General features: G+C 40.6%; 2 protein-coding genes across 2 annotated transcripts in view; one reads left to right on the top strand and one right to left on the bottom strand.

Moving 5' to 3' along the window:
• Positions 1-9,264: 9,264 nt before the first annotated feature.
• cldn23.1 (claudin 23.1) lies at positions 9,265-11,119 on the bottom strand. The gene has a single exon (XM_088282258.1). It carries the CDS (start codon positions 11,005-11,007, stop codon positions 10,174-10,176), a length of 834 nt encoding a protein of 277 aa, XP_088138384.1. The 5' UTR covers positions 11,008-11,119; the 3' UTR covers positions 9,265-10,173.
• Positions 11,120-13,732: 2,613 nt separating this feature from the next.
• LOC148319441 (poly [ADP-ribose] polymerase tankyrase-1) overlaps positions 13,733-19,118 on the top strand; it is a 52,361-nt gene continuing 46,975 nt past the window's right edge. The window contains exons 1-3 of the mRNA XM_088282253.1: positions 13,733-14,355; positions 15,365-15,480; positions 16,177-16,285. Coding sequence (XP_088138379.1) covers positions 13,902-14,355; positions 15,365-15,480; positions 16,177-16,285 — 679 coding nt within the window. The 5' untranslated portion in view covers positions 13,733-13,901. The remainder of the gene's footprint in view (positions 14,356-15,364; positions 15,481-16,176; positions 16,286-19,118) is intronic.

The raw sequence follows: 19,118 nt of genomic DNA, 5'->3' as shown, positions 1-19,118 counted from the left end.
CCACATTGTTGACAATGCGGCAGTGTGAATGCTTTCGATGCCGTTCCCGTGTCACATTCTGCAGCTAAGGGTCAATTTTCACACACTCACATATGCTGGGCCCCCCACTGCCACAGTCCCGGAAGGTGACTTTTTACTATTGTGGGCTGGAATTCAAACTAATCTTCCACATCTGGTTGACTTGCTCTCAAAGGCTCTCGTAGCTGGGCCGCGCCCTCGCTGAAGGGGACCGACGGCAGCAGGCTGAAGCCTGGGAATTGTGTACCTCTGCCAAGGAACATATGTTAAGGTGAAGGTAAGTTTGTCCACTGATCAAAGTAGTTGTTTTGTCAGTGTGTGTTTGGATGCAACCTTCTGCCTATACAGTTCTAAAGGAGTCGAGTTTGGTGGGGAGAATTTACACTGGGTCGTGATATTTTGTATCGGCATACTGCAGTATTTTTTAGGTAACATCCAGTTTTGTTCATTATGTCAGGTCTTGTAATTTTTCAGTGGTACTTTAATGTACTTAAGTAGACTTCATGTTTCTACTTGAGCCAAGAACTATTAATGGTGAATAATGCTGAAAAATTATTTACTGGAGTTGGAAAATTCTTCATCTAATCTAAGGGGAAAATAAAATCATCAGTTATCATTAGCATTTACCTTTTTTTTTTTTTTTTAAATTATTTTCTTTTTTTTTTTTCTTTTTGCCAGTTCATATGAGCAGTGTCTGCACCATTTTGCACCCTTGTTTTAACTTTGCTTTGAAGCAGGAAATTTAGTGTTCTACTCTCTAATGGCTGCAGCCCATTTTGGCTATGTAAAGCCCTTTGAGACTGTCTGTGATTAAGGGCTATACAAATAAAATTGACTTGACTTGACTTGACTGAGTGAATGGAGTGATTTAATGAATTCCTATAAGAGGTACATGCAATGGCTTTAAAGTAAAATGTGCTTTCTTTTTTCGACAGGACTATAAGGACTCTACCATCCACAAATGTGAGGTCATTGAATGCAAGTCTTGTTCCAACTTGCCACTTCCCCCTCTAGCGCCACCCCCTTTCTCTCATCTTCTATTACAGCCCAAAGGGGTGTGTGTGTGTGTGTTGTGCGGAAGCAAATATTTAACTGTACAAAATACTTGTAGTTCTTCAGCCAAATATTTTTTTTATGTATTTATTATTCCCTTTTTTTGTTGTTCTTTTTTTTTTTTTTGTCCTTCCCTCAAACGGTGGCTCCCATGCCCGGAAAATTTCACATATTTGTTAATTATGTGAATGAAACCCAAATTCCTTGGGAAGTTGCTTCACGGATGGCAGGTATGACGAAACGTCTGCGTGACTCACTTGTAATGATGATCTAGACTAGAGGGTGGGGCACGTGCGTTAAAGAAGTAAAGGCAACAGGTATTCACAGGTCTCTGCTTTCCTCCCCTTTCCTCTTTTGTTGTAGGTTCCCTCAGTGAAAGCGGAATTCGATATTACGTTTGAATCCCGCACGGACGCGGACGCCTGGCCAAACTACAAGAAAATCAAGTTTACCGTTCTACTTTTTGGGGACGAGACGTGTTGACATTCTTTGCATTTGAACGAATTGAAGGTTTGTCTTTTTTTTTTTTTTTAGATCAACCTGAGGCTCAGAAGTGTAGTAGTCATCTTAAAACGCTTTGACTGAGATAAGTCTGTTTAATGGGGGGTTTTGGTGTGTTTTGTTCTATTGTAGCTTTTCCAATTTTCTGAGTTTGCAATTTTGAAATGGACAAGTACAGAAAAAAAGCAGTCTTCATTAAATTCTAAACAAGTCGACAAGGTCCTGCCGTAGTTGGTTCCTATATGATACCCCTTTACGGCGCTCGTGGATGAAATCTTCTGGTGGTATAATGAACTGAAAACCACACAGGATATTTGTCTCTCTTGGTAACGTCATGTCAGATGCATCACCTGGAAGATGCACAGACTTAACAGCAGTTTCTTGGGGACATGACACACCTGGCATACATTGCGCAACATGAGTATACCCCAAGCTGAATCGTTAGATTGTTTTCTCAATAGGTATTTTCATTGACATGCTAGTCAGCAAGATACTCCCACAGATATGGACCAGATGTTTGTCGGTGTGCATGTACACAGACAAAGTGGCAAAATGTGATAAGGCCAAATGAAAGTCTTTATAGGAAAGCTCAGAAGTGAAATTGATGTTGGCCCAATTTCTCGCCTCGGCAATTGCACAATATGCAATGCCTTCACCGTGAAAATACGAATAACTTGTTAATGGACGCTTGAGGAAGCCGGAACAACCAGGAGGGGTAAGTTTAACTTTTTTGAAGTCCGACTCAAATCGCCAGCATATGGGCTGTTTTCGAGTGCCTCGTCGTTGGCTGCGAGTACGCGCACGTCATTCAGAGAAAGATTTAAGATCGATACGGGAGAAAATTTCTTCACTCTTCTCTGTGGTGTCATATGATTAGACATTTTCACTTAACTGGCATGCAAAAGCATGTCACGAAAGACTAAGAGACTCGGACTTTTAAGGTTTTTAAGAGTCAAAGAAATGCATATAGTTTGTCAGTTAATGAAGTAAGAGTTCTTATGAGCGCGAGGAATGGGATCTTTTTTTTTTCCCTGTCATGTCCATCAATACTCTCTCAATCCCCACCACCCTCTTATCATTCCTTTCTCCTTTAAGATCACATTCCTCCTCCCTGACCTCCACTTACCAGACTACAATGGCAAGCACTCCATCCCAACCCCAACAGAGAGGCATCGACTACAACCTTCCCACGTGCAGAGAGAGCCAATGCCACGGACGGGGTTATTGTGTGATCCCCCCTGGTGGCGGCTCTGGCGTCGCGTGCAAGTGTGACCTGGGCTACCGGGGCGAATCCTGTGAGAAAACGTTTAACGGCTCACTGAGCCTCCAGCTGACCTTGAGTGTGGCGGCCGTCATCATCGCTTTGTTGGTCCTGGCTTACATCTTTGCCAAGTTGCGGCAGAAGCAAAGAAATGGGAGGAGGTACTGCTATTGACTCAGTAGATTTCCAAATTTTGTGAAAACATATGTGAAATTGCTGTGGAGGAAAATGTAATATGGTCCGATGAAGCAATGGTTGAACTTTTTGGCCATAATTCCAAATGTTGTTGGCGCAAATAACACTACTCATGACAAAAAGAAAAGCACACCTACAGTTATGCATGACGGTGGAAACATCATGCTTTGGTGCTGTTTTTCCTTCACCTGAAACTGGCACCTTAGTTAAGGTGGAGGCAATTATGAACAATTCCAAATTACAGCCAGTGTTAGCGCAAATACAATCAAGCTTGACATGATCGCTGCTTTTATCTTATGAACATTTGAAAACGCAGTCCATGAAAGCTCTTGTAGTCTTGAATATCCTGAGTTTAATTTTTTTTTTTTTGTCAATGCAAATAATCTAAACCCTATCTAAAACAGGGAATGTTAAAAAAAAAATTTTTAATTATTAACAAGTGTCCTTTACAGTATTTCCTTATGCTCTCTTTTATAACCAGGTACTTGCAGCAAAGCCCGGCGAAACGAGTTCTTTGTGAAGCGGGTCCATCACATTAACACTAGAGGTATGCAATCAAAATGGCTCATAAAATATTTCAGCATTTCACATGCACACTACTGTCTGCTTTTTCTGTCCTAACCACAATCTCTTACATCTGGCACCCTGTTGAGGTCTTGTTAAAGTAAACTACCTTCCTCGTGAGAACCACCAAATTGAGTTTTTACAGAAAATATACTGCTAGTCACATTTCTGGGGCAATGGACTTAGGAAGTTGAAGATTAATTCCACATTTTTCTTTAATCGTTTTGAGTGGGGTTTTTTTTGTATAAAAACGTGACAGATTTGACTTCTTTTTTCACTTTTTAATGAACCCATGACCTTCCTAAAAAAAAAAAATAAATAAATAAATAAACGTTTTCCTTCCTGTTCATTTAAGTTCAAGCGAACCCTCTTCCGACAATTGTCTTCTGCAACCTCCCGGCTCATTTAATCAAGCGATGAAAGAGATGGACCAGCGTGGACCTTTTCTCCTTTAAAGTCTGACCCATCCACCCAAAAGCTGAAGTAAGCTTTACTGTGGTGAATTTGGACGTCTATCTATTTCTGACATTTTTGATGACACGACACTGCCAGAGTGTTTGTTCCTTCAAACTGTGCTGAAAGTGAACCATGCTGTATCTATGTAATGCATGTTTGAGTTTGAAAGTGTCGGTGCTCAAATGTCATGTTTTTATAATAGATTTAATCAAACCATTGTGACAATTAAGATGTCTAGTTAAATGTGGTACTTTTTTTTAAATTGTAAGGGAAGCAACACGATGAGGGAAAAAAGTGTATGTAGATAGATAGATAGATAGATTGAATATGCTTATATTATATATAAGGATAAATGGAAAGACTCCTGATGCTAAAACGGTATTTTAAAATGATTCCAATACCGTGATGGATACCTTAAATAAAAATCGCAGAATTTTATTGCCAAGGGAAATTCCCACTGCAGGTAGAATCATGTCGATAAGTTTGCTGTTGGGCTTGAAGTGCACTAAAAAAGTAAATAAATAAGAATCCGTTAAAATATTACTGTCTAAACACACCTATTTTTAATTGTAAACAGCTTATGTGCAAAATATAACCAAGCAGAGGTTTCTCTTGATCAGGTGTGGGCAAACTACGGCCCGTGGGCCACATGCCGCCCATTAAACGTTTCAATCTGGCCCGCCGAACGTTAAAAAAATTAAATGAATAAACCTTGTTCATGTTTTATTTTCTAAATACTGTGGTTTTTCAAAGACATAAATATTGTTGGAATGCTTTTGTTCACTTTCATTTAAAATTAAATGGTTTTTTTTTTTCTCCGATGAGGTGAGGTTACCAAAACACTCCATCCAGCTGCTCCCGGTCCGGCCCCTATGTCAAGGTTTGCCCACCCCTGCTCTTGCGTGCTGAGGTCACGTGGCTCTCTGCAGGTTTGCTTTAAACGTGAATAAAAGAATAAAAGGAATCCGAAACAAAAGAAGTTTTGATTTCCTAACCTAACAATGTCTGTCGTCTTATGAAAACTGACCTTAATTAAAGAAGAAATCATAAGGATGTTAGCTTATCCGTTTGCAAATGTTTCTCTTTATTTCGTAGATGTCTTCACACAACCAGTCACGGTTCTCCTCCATTAGTGGCCAACAGCAACTTTCCAATTAGCTGTCATTCCATTTTCTGCCACAGTCATTGAACAGTTTAAACCTTTATTATTGTCAGCTGTTTGCCAACCAACAAGTTGTGCAGCCCAAACCCTCGCGGCAGGGAGTGTTTTTGTTCCCACCCACTAATTTACTTTTCTGCTTTTCACAGATGGAAAGATGTTCCCTTGCAGTTTTTTACATTGAAAACTATTTATTATGAACTATAAACGCTGTGATAGTTTGGGAAGGTTTCAGTAGAATACCACCGTTTTATTTCTTAACGCACTTTTTTTTTTTTTTATCAAGGCACAGGCCAACCTGACGAATTACCGTCCGTTTTGCTGTTTTTTTTCGTTTTGTTTTTTTTGTTTTGTCTCCCCCATATATTTACTGAAGTAATACGGTTACCTACTAGCCTCCAGACATGATTAAGAAAAATATGTAAGTCATGTTTTTTTTTCAGCCAAACTGGTACTTCAAGCATGGTAAATAAACCACAATTGAGCGCCAGACAAATGATGGCTTCATGCAAAGTTTCCTTGTTTACGGTTTGAATGTTCAGTGTGTAGTGTCACAGATGGTTTCAACTATTCAGTGTACAGCTGCAACATCCCATGCGAGTGCCTTTCTTTTTTTTTTAATAGCAATTGCTTTTTATGAATTTTGGTCATGTTTGGCAAAAGGCGGTAAAATGTTTCAAATGATGCACCAGAGATAATTCCTCTCTGGGAAAAAAAATAGATTCCATGAACTAAGGTATTTATTTCCATCCTTTTCAATGTTAATGTTTAGATTACAACTAATAAAACTTTGACCCAATTCAGATGTGTCATATTTTGTATATGCTGTATTTTCTCTGACTGATTTTCTGATTCAATTTTTTTTTCTTTTTTTTTTTTTTTTTTTTAAATATATAGACTTCCTTTGGCACCAATATAATCTTGTCCGACGTAAACCAAGTATAAAATGGAATATGGTGTGTTGTCTCTCTAATAGGGTTTCCTTGACCTTTGACCCAAGGCACATATACATAAGAAAATATCGGCTTGTACCGTTAATATCACAAAAAGTGAATATGTACTTCCTGCCATCTAGTGGTAGAACATTTTTAACTGTTCTGCTAATCAGAATAAGTCACTGGCTTAGACTGATGAAAACAAGTTTTTTTTCTGAGCATTTAATTGACTGGATAATTTTCCAAGTCACGCCTCTTGATTTTCCACACCGCATCAATGTTTCACGGCACATTATTTGGTAATCATGGCTCTAATAGAGGCAGTGCCGCAATTAGTTGCCAGGTGTGTCATTTTCTTTACACGCCTGTTTAGAAGAACGAAAATGAGCGATAACTTTAATTACTTTAATTCGTCAATGCAGCGGCTCACAGGCAGATTAAGTAAACGGCTCAACCCGTTTGAAACAACAGCTGCTGATTTCTGCCAGTCTTACTATACGCAGTGGTTCAATAATTCTGGATTCGCACCTTTTACCAGAATCCACACAAAGATTCAATCATTTCTTTCTTAATTGCAGGATTGATCAATTTACAGTTCAAATGTTAAGAAGGCCTTGTCATGATGACTCAGTAGTATAAGTACAAATGCAGTTTTAAACCTTGTCATGTTCTTGCGTCACTTCTGTAAATGAGCTTTTGTGAGTTGTGGAAATCCCACAGAGGAGATATCACGTCATGGATCTTTGGCTTTGCGCTCTCATTTGCTCCTTGCTGATTTACTTCGAATTAGGAAACTCTTTTTTTCATGATGATTCAATATTGTATATGCTTTTTGTAACTAACGGCAGATAGGTACGCCATCTTTGGAGAAGAAGGTGTAGACCCGCCCGCGACACGATTGTAAACAAGTGTGAGAAAATGAATAGAAGTCACATATCACCAAGGGTGCAGCTCGTGTAAGCAGTTCATCGGTACAAACGTGAAATTGCGTAGCAGATTTTAAAAGTCTTTCACTGCAAAAAAAGTGCTCAGAAATAAATATATGGATGTCAATGTTTCTATAACTACGGTATATTTCAGACTCCTATTAGGCTAAAAATTGAAAGTCTCATGAAATGTGTGGTTATTTCAATGTGACAAAAACATCCCATCTATGACTTGCACCTTTTTATAAAGATCATGAATCGGAGCTATGATGTCTTTTCTTACTCTTACCTTATTCTGCATACCAAAGATGCAAACTGCAAAAGTAATTGCAAACCATTATTAAGTTTTGATAAAGGAGACTGATAGTTTATTGTGTGGTTATTACAGACTCTCGATACAAAGGTTGAAAGACGATCATCAAAACGTTTATGGCAAAAATAACCCAGTCTTGTGGCAACCCAGCATTGCAATTTGTCCTGGCTTGGCGTCAATGTGATGCACTCGGCCTGATTATGCAAAATGTCCAAGTGCTGCTTTTTAAACCACTTGGCTGTTTGATCGCAATGGGTGTAGCAGGAAATGTCTTGGATTTATGGGGTTGATCTCATGTCTCTAAATAACTTTCACCTGAGAGCAACAAAAACTGAAATGTCATTTGAACCATCCATTGTAAATCCAGCCTAACTGGCGAATAATTGAGCGGGTTGGTTGTTGAAGTGCTGCCTCATATCATGAAAATGTCTGTCTTTACAGGGGCGCCCACTCACTTTTCTCTTCGCGTCCAATGATGCACTTAAGCTTATGAATGAGACACCCATCGTCCCCGATGAAAGCACCTCATCTCATAAGCGGTTATCCTGTTTAATTGCTATGTTTAGTTAGCTTGCTACCCACAATCAAAAATGCATCTTCCCATTGGCTAGTCCGCTGACAGGTCATTAGAGTGCCTCGTTGTCGGCCATCAATGCACACATCCTGCAAAAAAAAAAAGCAGAGGAGCAAGAAATGAGGATTTTTATTCAGCTATTTTTTTTTTAAACACGGACCAGGGTTCAAGCTGGCGTGTCTACCGTAGAGCGCCTTGTTGTCAGCCATGAGTGCATGCATGTCAGTGTGAGAAAGGCGGAAGGACCAGGAAGAGGAAAAAGAATGGCTTGTGGGGTGTGGACAATCTTAACACCCAGCGTAGTATTATGAAGCCGCGTTCTATATATGTGGTGATATTTTTTTAATCGTTTAAATAATTTGAATTGGGCAGTTTTGATCACACCGTTTTCTATGGTGCATCAAATTTACAAACATTTAGTTTTTCGCTTGAAGGATTGTATTATGATTACTGGCATTATTTTAAACACTTACAGGACAGAATGTCAATTATTTAATTTAACAGGTTCATATTTACTGAATGTTAAACATTGTTTAAACAAATGAAAACTAGAAGTACTGTTCATAGGAATGACTGGGATTGTAGTCATGGGCTTTACTGATTTATTATATTATTCTCAGATGCTAAATTTACATTACTTAGTTTAAATGTGTGAACATAGTATTTTCATGACTTACACTCACATTCACATCAAACATATTCAGTCTGCACAACTCCAACACGCTTTATAGGGTCTTTAAGTGTGCTGTAGTTCTTCATTCTTAGTGGAACTGCGCTACTTGAGGCCAAAAGAAAATTCTCAATTCTGTCACTTAAACCAAGCAAAGTATAACCATGCTTTGACATAAGGTGCTGAAATATCTTCACTCATATCACACGTGAAACTGTGTAAGTCTACACAGAACTCAGAGGAACGACACAGAGACGATTGTTCCCCACGGTGTGTCCTTGTTTGATATGTGAACGCAGTTTAAACAGACGAGCCAATGTTGCCAGACGGGCTGCACAGGCAAGGAAGCCATCCAGACCGGTCAGGTGACATTGTCTGTATACTTAGCCGCTTACAAGTGAACCAACAGGGTGGCCTGCACTGCTAAATGTCAATGAAGAGAAGCTGGAGTTTGTCTTTGAATTGTCTGCTCCGTAAATTGGAGTGACGTGCACAAACATTTCTTGAACTAAGATGACTCAACTCTTGGTCTTATCTTTAAAGTCAAAACGACAATGATGAGTCGCGACGGCAGCTCGGTTCGCTCTTTTACTTCACACAAGGTGAGAAATGTTGAGGAAAAAGTCAGAGAGGAAACCATTTGCCGGTAGACACGGTGTACAGTTTAATGAAGCGGCTGTACAAGAGTGAAAACATTGATCACATCAGTCCGCGTCATCAATGTAAAGTGCATGTAGAAATATTTACATGAAAACAGAGAGGCTTGTTCATTTTTCTAGTTAGTAAATTGAGAGGAAAAATTGATGAGTATGTACACATTAAAATGTAAAAGAGAAAAATATTTTCTTCACAAAAACCTTGATTTCCCCTTCCAAAAAAAAGTTTGATTGCACTGCTTTTAGGCACAAATAGCTCCACAAACCCGTAAAAAAAAATACAATACACAGCAATTAGAAATTACTCCTTCACTGCATGGCACAACATTATATAATACTCCAACTTTGGGTTCAATGATATTCATTTATAGTATTTGATCTCTCTGAGCCACTTTCACCTTCAATTAACTTGCAAAAATAAAACAAGGCAGTCTCAGTCTACTGTACAATGGTGATGTGAAAAAGGGTTGGAAGTTACTTCTTTTTTTTTTCATAGACTTCTTCCAACATCTCCAAATATTGCACAACGGTGTCATGAGGCGATTGCCATTCAATCAGTGATTCCAAACCAGTGTTCTGTGAGAGATTATCATAGAGGGATAATGAATAATTTATCTTTGTTGATCTATCAACGCCAGCAACAAACAGTGACAAAACAACTGAACGCTCCCCCACTCGATGTAAGTTTGCAGCCACGTTGTGACAAATAAAACTAAATTGTAGCTTTGTGTGACTTAATTTGCAATCAAATTGATCATCATATCTGTATCCATACTTTTTGTGACGTTTATGTTCAATGGTGTGTCATGAGATTTCTCCAATGGTGGCAAAAGTATTCACACACTGTACATATGTCGAAGTACAAGTACGGTTTCAAGTCCTTGAGGCCCCCTCACAAGTCCGCGTCGTAGGGCCTCCCGCTGAACGAGGTGTCGATGGAGCGGGGCCCTGCGCTCTTGGCCCGCGGGAAGGAGACGTCGTCGTCCATGGAGTCCCGGATGTAGGGCACGCTGCTGGGCGCGGGGCTCCGGTCCCGCCTCAGGGACGGCACGTCCACGCGTCTAGGCAGCGACTCCGGGCGCGCGCTGAAGCGGGTGCGCCCCGTCTCCCGCACTCGCGTTTCGCCACGGTTCTTCCCGCCACAGCAGCGACAGATGCCGATGAACATGACGAAGCCGCCCAGAATCTCGAATATGCCGCCGATGAATCCCAGCACGATGCAGTAGCCCACGCGCACGTTATCACTCTGCGTCTCCGTGCTGATGTCTTCAAAAATGTGGGTGTACCACGAAATGGGGATGAGAACGAACACCCCCGAGATGAAGATCAACAATCCCCCTAGGCCGGCCACCACCCAGTTGGGGCTCTCTCTCCAGCAGCGGATCCCGGGGATGGCCACAGCCAAGCCCACTAGGGTGACCACGAGGGAGGCCACCATGAGCCCTTGGGCCACGTCGATGATCTCGTTTCCGAAGTACGTGCTGTCCTCCAGGCCGCACGTAGACGACGTGGACGTGGTGACGGAGCGGCAGATGTCCCAGATGCCCTGCTCGATGAACTGGTTGCTCGGAGTATTGGGCACGTCCTCCAGGGTTCTCCAGTTGGGGGCCACTGTGGCGGTCAGGTTGAGCACCCAGCCGCATGGCGCCATGACCAGACCGAAGATGAAGATGCCCGGCGTGCGCAGGGACAGGCGCATCCACTCCTGCGTGTTTCGACTCGGCATTTTGAAGGTCGGTCTCGACGAGTGTGTGTGCGCGCGCGTGTGTGTTTACTCGGAGGAGTGCAGGGACTGACTCGAGACGCTTGCCGCAAGTGCTTAACAACACTTGTGAGTGATACCTGCTGTGGGCGTGGACTTACGTGGCGTGGGCCGTACCTGCCAGGTGCTGTTCCACAAGTGGAAAGATGAGTTTCGCTTTGTAGTGGTTCAATTAGATGATTTTGTGATGTCATCACGTTCAACTAGAAGAACATCTTATACTTAAGAGGTAAAACTGTGAAGTTGTTGATATCTGCATGCAACTACTAGTGGAGCCCAAGATGGTAACTAATTGAATTAAATGTCACCAGCCGCCTGCTTAATTTAATTTTCATACAATATTAGGTGATATTCACATTATAAACTATATAAATTTTGGGAGAAAACACTGAACTGCATGTTGGACACTTCATGTACTGGCAAACAACAATGCGGCATGAAGCAGTGTTAAGATTAACATGACTTGATTTCATAACTGAAGTTTGAAATTTTACACATCTTGTTAAAATTAGTGAGAACTGGCTGGTATTACAGAACGTAATCACTTTCAAATCATTTTTTTGGAACCCATTTAATTAAAATGTAAACGCTTCATAAAATTGAGACTGAATGAGACCAAGTGTGCATACATAATTTCTCACACACTAATACATGAGTAAAGCAAGAGCAGTTCAATAAATTTGAATATCATTATCAAATGTATATCAGTATCATGATTATATTATTCATTAATATGACCTTTATAACCTACAATTAACGGAAAAACAAAATTCTCCATCTCTCAAAGATAACAAATATTTTATAAGAAACAATTCTTTTCATTTTTAGTACATATTTCCAGCCAGGAATTGTGTAAAGTATTTTCCCAAGCGTTGAATGAATCTGTATAAAATAATTTTCACTTTTTTTATATTTGCACTTAAATATCAAAAAACTGAAATATCCAAATTTATTGAGATGCACCTGTGTATGCCTATATTTTTTTTTTCAGTTCAACAAAAGTCCACTCTAGGAATAGCGAAGTTTCCAAGTATATTAGAACCTACGAGGCAGTGTGAGAATCAAAATGTGAATCACACATGGGAAAGGCTCTAAAGAATGCTGTTCTGCCGGTAAGTTCTGCTCAAAAATGGATGCCGACGGACTCCTCCTCAAAGGTTTGTTTCTGTTTGTGTTCAAATCGCTCTTTCAAAATCTAGGGGGGGGGGTGGCTCTTAGAGGAAAAGTGGACATTTGCAACCCTTGTGGGAGTGGGGATAAAAGGGTCCCACTTTCAGTCTTTTGTTATACGAACATGAACCTAATCAGCCTCGAAACAGTCTGAGTACAGCTGGTGAAACTCACACAGACGAAGACTGTTTCAAATGTTGCAGAGTCCAATAATGGTCGACGTTTGATTTGTTGTTGAGCTATTCTTAGGTTCACTGGCAAAACATTTGGAATTAAAATAAACGGCAGTCATCTCATGTGACATCATAAATCGCAACATTTGAAATGCGTGTCATCTTTCTAAAAATGTGTCAAATTCCAAATTGTGCGACTTTTGGGACAATCCTCTTCAGAGCTTCCCCGGTATTTTCATTGTGAATAGCAAACAATAACTTTGTGCATTGTGTATCTGTGCAAGGCTTTTTTTATTTTATTTTTTTTTTTACTTGTTTTTGTTTGAACTGGCACCCATTGGCAGCAGTTTGTTTTCATTTGAAGTGACACACAAAAGAGAGCTGTCCAAACAAGTATGACAATTATGTCAACCAACCAGACATGATTGGGCGTTGCAACCTTGTCAACTTGTACTTATCTACACTTCCTTTCTACAGTTTAACAGAAGCAGTCGCACAAGACATGATCAGTTACCAATCCCGACCTGAATGCCCTGACAGAGGTCCACCCACGGGTAGCACCATTCCATGATCACAACTAATGCTACTGGAATTCACTGGTAGTAGCCCAAAGTTAAGTAAATAGAATGTCACTGAAGCTGATACGTATAATTATGTACTGAAAATACAGCATATCATAGTAGTGTATTGAAAAACATGTATGTCTACATCTGTTTCAATAAAATGATAAATAATAATACATGTTTATCATTTGACAAATTGTGTCATAAAAAACATAAAGACGTGGCACATGAGGTTCATGAATTCTGTATAATCACTTGGACCACACACGGGTAACACACTATCCCTATCCTATCCTCTCCTGCCCTGTCCTATTTGCCACTCGTCACAACCCCAACGCTGTTAAACTGTTATTCTCTGATTGTTTTTACAGTGCTCACTCATTTATCTTTAATACAACACAAAATAACGACATAGGGAGTATATTAAAGTATCTGCAAAGTGAAACTAAACATCTATTATATATTTCACACACCACAGAAATGCATGACAAAAGAAAATTGGGTCTCTGCTTTCAACAGACAAGACTGTGTTTTTTTAAATTATTATTATTTTTAAGGAAGTACTCTACATGGAGTGCCACTGAATAGCAGTTTCTATGTCTACAAGAAAGCCATAGACAGACAAGTATTTTTCCTCAATTATGTAAAAATGCGCATGATGACCACTAGAGGACAGTATTACATTCTGTTGAAATTTGTCAAGTAAGTATCTAATAAATTATTTAAGGACCCCTTTGCTTACTAGGTTTGCATCCCCTCCTACAAATAAACACGTTTAAATCGACTAATGTTACAAGAAATAGCAGAACTATGTAGTGGCAGTTGTTTGTACTAGTTCTTTTAATTAAAAAGAGAGCGAGAGAGAAAAAAAAGACCAACCGGAAGTTTGGGTCGATTAGACAGGAAGTTGTCAGCGGCGTTTGTTGCTACTCGGGATTGTTGTGTTGTGAAAATGGCGACGCCTCGTCGCTCCCCTCAGTTTCTGTCCTCCCCACCCCGATCCTCCTCGCTCCCCGTCACCTCGTCGGGCTCGCCTCCGGCCTCGTCTGACGATGTCCCGCTTCTCCCTCGCGAAGCCGCCGCGGACGGGGAGGTCTCCCCGCCCTCTCCCACGACTACTAGCAGCACCCCGGTTTTGGCCCTTAGCAGCGCCGCTAGCAGCATCGCTACCTCTCCGACAACCACGGAGGACAGCGGGACGAGCTCAGCATCGACGCCCGACACCGGTGACGGAAATGCGGGTGGCGGCGGCTCTGGCCTCGGCATTGTGAATGGAGCGTTCAGGGAGCTGTTCGAAGCATGTCGAAATGGAGATGTTCTGAGGGTGAAAAAGCTGGCGGACACAGCGAACGTGAACGCTAAAGACATGGCTGGACGCAAATCTACCCCGTTACACTTCGCTGCAGGTAACAACCATGAGAGTTACTAACAAAGGGGAGTGTTTAAAACTGATTATGGTTAAATGACGGTGGAAAGAAATGACGTTAACGTAATGTCATCACATCCATAGTAGCTTGGAGGAGTTGCTCGCAATAATAACAATAATAATATACAAACTATTTTGTTCGTCTTTTTTGGGAGGCAACCCTTGTTTTTCATGGAAAACCCTTATTGGCAGTTTATCAACGTTTTTTACAATATTCTTTTCTTCTCAATGCTAATTATATTATGGGAGTCAATTGTGCCGATATTTTATAATACCTTTCTGTTTGTGGTTTAAAGTCTTTTAGGTAAATCAAATTGTGTTCATAAGTACAAAACACATGGAATAGGTTTACTTAAAATCTTGCACTTTTTAGAGTAACATTGTGTCATAAGTGACATGTTAACGTCCAAGTACTGGTACAGGATTCCATCATGCCATAAATAGCACTTAAATGTACCCTGTAACAGAAGGCAAGAGTGTGCTGGATATATCAGTTGTAATACGGATGTTACCTCTGTGTGATAATTACAAAATAAAGTGAGTAAAAATTAAATGCAAAACTGCTTTTTGAGAACACGACGCGTGTTAAACTAAAGTTGTTGTTGGACAAATGATGGAGTACTTAATGACAACATTGCTTTTTCTCCTCCCTTGACGTACCACACTACTGCGGCTCAGGCTTAAGGTGGGGCTTTTGGTACCTATTTCAACATCAATGCCTTAATGCATTTGTAACATTTCCCAGTATGATGAAGTGTAGTTCTTGACCACCTAAAACACACGACAATAATAAACATACTTGCGTAATAAAGACTCTGATTGCCTGGCGAACAGTCTAGAATGCACCCCACCTCTTGTCCAAAGTTGGCCTGGATAAGCTTCACCTCACCCTCCTTAAAATTAAATAAATAAAATTCTGCATCGAAAAAAACGGGTTGTCTGCTCTTATTTATCAACTCTATTTGCCATTCCTGCACATGTTTTGTTAGGTTTCGGCCGTAAAGATGTGGTGGACCACCTGCTTCAGACTGGCGCCAATGTCCACGCCAGGGATGACGGTGGCCTGATACCATTACACAACGCATGCTCCTTTGGCCACTCGGAGGTGAGAATGGACACCTTATCAGTGTTGTCTGTTTCTGAATAATAATCCTACTGAAATGTAATTTCAGACACTTATGCATCTCGGGCCTCAAAATGCTACCCTTTTCTAAGGAAGACGTGCGATACAAATGTTGTTCATACAATTCTTGACTAATTAGGACAAAGTAAACATTTCAGTTGCATAGCCGCCATGGGAACGTAATTCTGTCGTTAATGGGGACCTGCTGTATTTGGAGCTACCACAGTGGCAGAAAAGTTATACACACTTGACTTCAATTGCTTGCTAGAAGGGGCTTCTAAAAGTGTTGCCATGCATGAGCAACGGCTTGGATATCGTTTTTTTTTTTTTTTCATTCCACATGATATACTGTACATGAGAAACATATTAACACTGTTTACACATTTACGGCGCTACATATATGCGCTTCGAGTGGAGGGGAGGGGCATGGTGAAGCCCACCTATGATCGCCTCTCCTTATGCAAAATTGTGAAGAGTAACTGTGTTGATCATTTTTAAGTTTGTATGAAGCATATCCCAGGACTGGATCCACTGTAGTATCTTGTCATACCATGCGTGCCCTCTAGAGTGCATGACAACACCTTTTGGGGTGTCTTTTTTTTTTTTTTTTTTTTTTTTTGCATTTCCTGTCTGAAGTTTGATAATAGGGATTAAAGAATACTCCTCTGTTGCTTTCAGGTGGTGTCCTTGCTGCTGTGTCAGGGCGCGGAGCCAAATGCCAGAGACAACTGGAACTACACGCCGTTACACGAGGCAGCAATCAAGGGCAAAATAGACGTCTGTATAGGTAAGCACAGTCACATGTTTGAAGTGGATGGAAAGATGACATTTCTATTTGCAAGACAATGTAGAGAGCGGAACACAAGCAAAGACCCATTCTCTCCATTGGTACGCCATTGAAAAATATAATCCAATTCTGTGGCTAACGTGGATGCCTTTTATATTCTGTTTGCACTCAGATGTGGAGGTTAACAGTCACATAGTAATCATCTGCAATGAGCCTCATGCTACGAGCGATTATTTTTCTGTAAAAATAGATGCAAGTAACGCATAATTTGCAATTATTGCACCACTGTTTATTACAGAATGTGGGCAACGTTACACTTTGAAGCTCCGGGGATATGTCGCTGCTCTGAGAGATTGTCTTTACGAGCCCAATATGAACAGCTCGATATGTTTTGTAATCGCAAATGATAGTTTGTGTCACCTTGCTCCCAGTGTCAAGCAGTCATTTGGGGCAGTGGCATCTGCAGACTGTCTGGCCCTGAATGTCTGACTAGCAGCAGGGCTGAGTTGAATGCGGAGGAAGTCCGACTACATAATGAAGGCTTCCCTCAGTCAATATTCCTGGATACAAATATGAGTCGAGTTTTTTTACTTGATTGTTTTATAAGTGTTTATAAACTTTGCTTAACATTGTCGCGCATCATGATATGAGTTAAGTGTTGCCCACTCGACATTCATTGCAGCCCGATCATCCTGGAAGAGGGATTCCCCCATTTGTGGTCCCTTTTCAAGGTTTCAAATTTTTTCCTCACATGGTTTCTGGGAGTTTTAGCTTGTCTTCCTGGTGGTTAAGATCGGTGGATGCTGGTAATATTTGTCAAATGTGGGCATGTGAAGCCCTTTGAGACATTCTTGTGGCTATATAAATATATTTGACTTGAATTTACCAACGGTACAGTCAGTGATTTAAATGACATTTCAGTTGTAAAACTACTCTAATGTTTGTTTTTTCTTAACACCCTTATTTGAGTCTGGTCCTTGCGGAGTAAGTGTTGCAAAGAGACTAATTAAAAGCAAGATAGTTAATCCTGTGATGCTTTCCAAACGGAAGTCATTTTTGACATCACACCCCAAATTTGTCTTGGAAGAATAAAACTGAAAAAGGAAAACTCACTCCAAAGTTACTAACCTGCTGACTCATGTGTTGTGAGGCTTCACAGTTTCTATGTGTGACTTAAGTTCAAATATACCAATTCATTTTAATTTTGCATTTTTTCATTAGGGATGCGGGTGAGTTGGAGCCAAGAGGCTTGGTAAACGTGGACCGGTCGTTTGTCAATCACAGGATACATACGCAAAGAGTCACACTCGCACCAATGAATACAGTTGAGTTGAGAATACAAAGATGAAGTTCAAGTACATTTCATTTATAGAGCATTTTTCACAGATAGGGGTCACCTTATATGAAAAACGTGAAAATATTCTGCATTTTACTGTTAATAGAAGGAAAACAAAACAAGTCCAACAAATAAACATCGTAGCTTTTGTTTTGCCCACTTGGCAAAGAAGCAGCTTTCTCGGAAAGCTGAAAATTAGGCCCCAATTAATAAGCACTCATTTGCATTCTCAATTGTGATGCATTTTATGTTAAAAGACAGCTGGAGTTTAATTTCTTTTTTTTCCTTTGCCTTTAACTGGACACATACTGTCCAACACGCGATTATCCATGGCCTCATTTATTTATTTATTGGGCGGGCTGTTGCCAGGATGTTGTGGTGCCAGGTTAGAGATTTGGCAGCTCACTGACGGCCAAATCAACTTTTGATTCTTCTGATGGACTGTCTGTCCTCTTCTGTTGGCTTCAGACAACTTGAGCGTGGACTTAATCTCCTTCTAAGCCCAGCAGCTCATCAAGAGCAAGGTCAGATTCGTCAGAAAGCGATATTGGGAAAACCTAAAGTATGACTGACAAAGATGTTTCTTAATCTGCTCATAAAATTTTGTTTGTAGCAATCTGATGTACTAAAATCCTTCTGAATGTGCGCATTTTCTATTGCGCTTGACCTCATTGGAGGTGCTAATTTTGGGTGAGAGGCAGGCTACACCTCAGACTTGGGGAAAAAAAAAAACACCCGAGCAATTTAAGAACATGTAAACTTCACACAGAAAAGCCAGAGCCGAAATTTGAACCCTGAACCTCTTGAATGTGAGACCGACATGCTAATCACTTGACTAAAAATTCAATTGAAGAAATTATTATTATTTTTTTTAAATCATGAAATGCCACCTGGCGATAATTAAACATTAAAAGTTTGGATCGCAAGACAAAAACTGGCTTTTTTTTTTTTCAGTGTTCTTCCTTCCAGGCCATTTTCCCACGTTTTTTTTTTTTTTTTATAAGGGAGGTCTGTTGTCTTCTACGTGCCCAACAACCAGCTAAAAAATGACTAACCCTGATCAAAGCACAACAGGTGACCATTGAACCAACCGCAGGTGTTTACTGGGATAGTCTCGCCAGAATAATGAGGGCAAGCGAAATACAAAACTAATGGGTGGACTTTATTTTGGATGCATCATCGTGGATGTACCGGATGTTGCTCTGTGGGTATCGATGTGTTTTTGAGTGGGATCCTTGCTCAGCCAAAATTATATTTTTGCTGAGAGGTGAGTAGGTGACGGAAGGTGTGCGTCAGTGCCTGGGTAGAGGCAAACACACACACACACATGCACGCACACACATGCCTCGATGCTTTTCTGCTGCAGTCGGGCTTGATAGGTTGGCGTGTACACTTGTTTGGCTTGCACACTTGTCAAAGCTGTGCACGCTTTGAGAGCGTCTCAGCAGCCACAACAGTGGCAAGCGACTGAGGCCAAAGCAATTGCAGTGTCGACTT

The sequence above is a fragment of the Idiotropiscis lumnitzeri genome, chromosome 18 (genome assembly GCF_059441095.1).
Source record: "Idiotropiscis lumnitzeri isolate Australia: NSW breed Sydney's pygmy pipehorse chromosome 18, RoL_Ilum_1.0, whole genome shotgun sequence".
In the NCBI taxonomy this organism is placed as follows: domain Eukaryota; kingdom Metazoa; phylum Chordata; class Actinopteri; order Syngnathiformes; family Syngnathidae; genus Idiotropiscis; species Idiotropiscis lumnitzeri.
The sequence above is the reverse complement of the archived record's forward strand: the minus strand, read 5'-3'. Positions and strand labels throughout refer to the sequence as shown.

Excerpts from the sequence above, each read along its gene's own strand:
- cldn23.1 (XM_088282258.1), bottom strand. The coding sequence starts at position 11,007 with ATGCCGAGTCGAAACACGCAGGAGTGGATGCGCCTGTCCCTGCGCACG.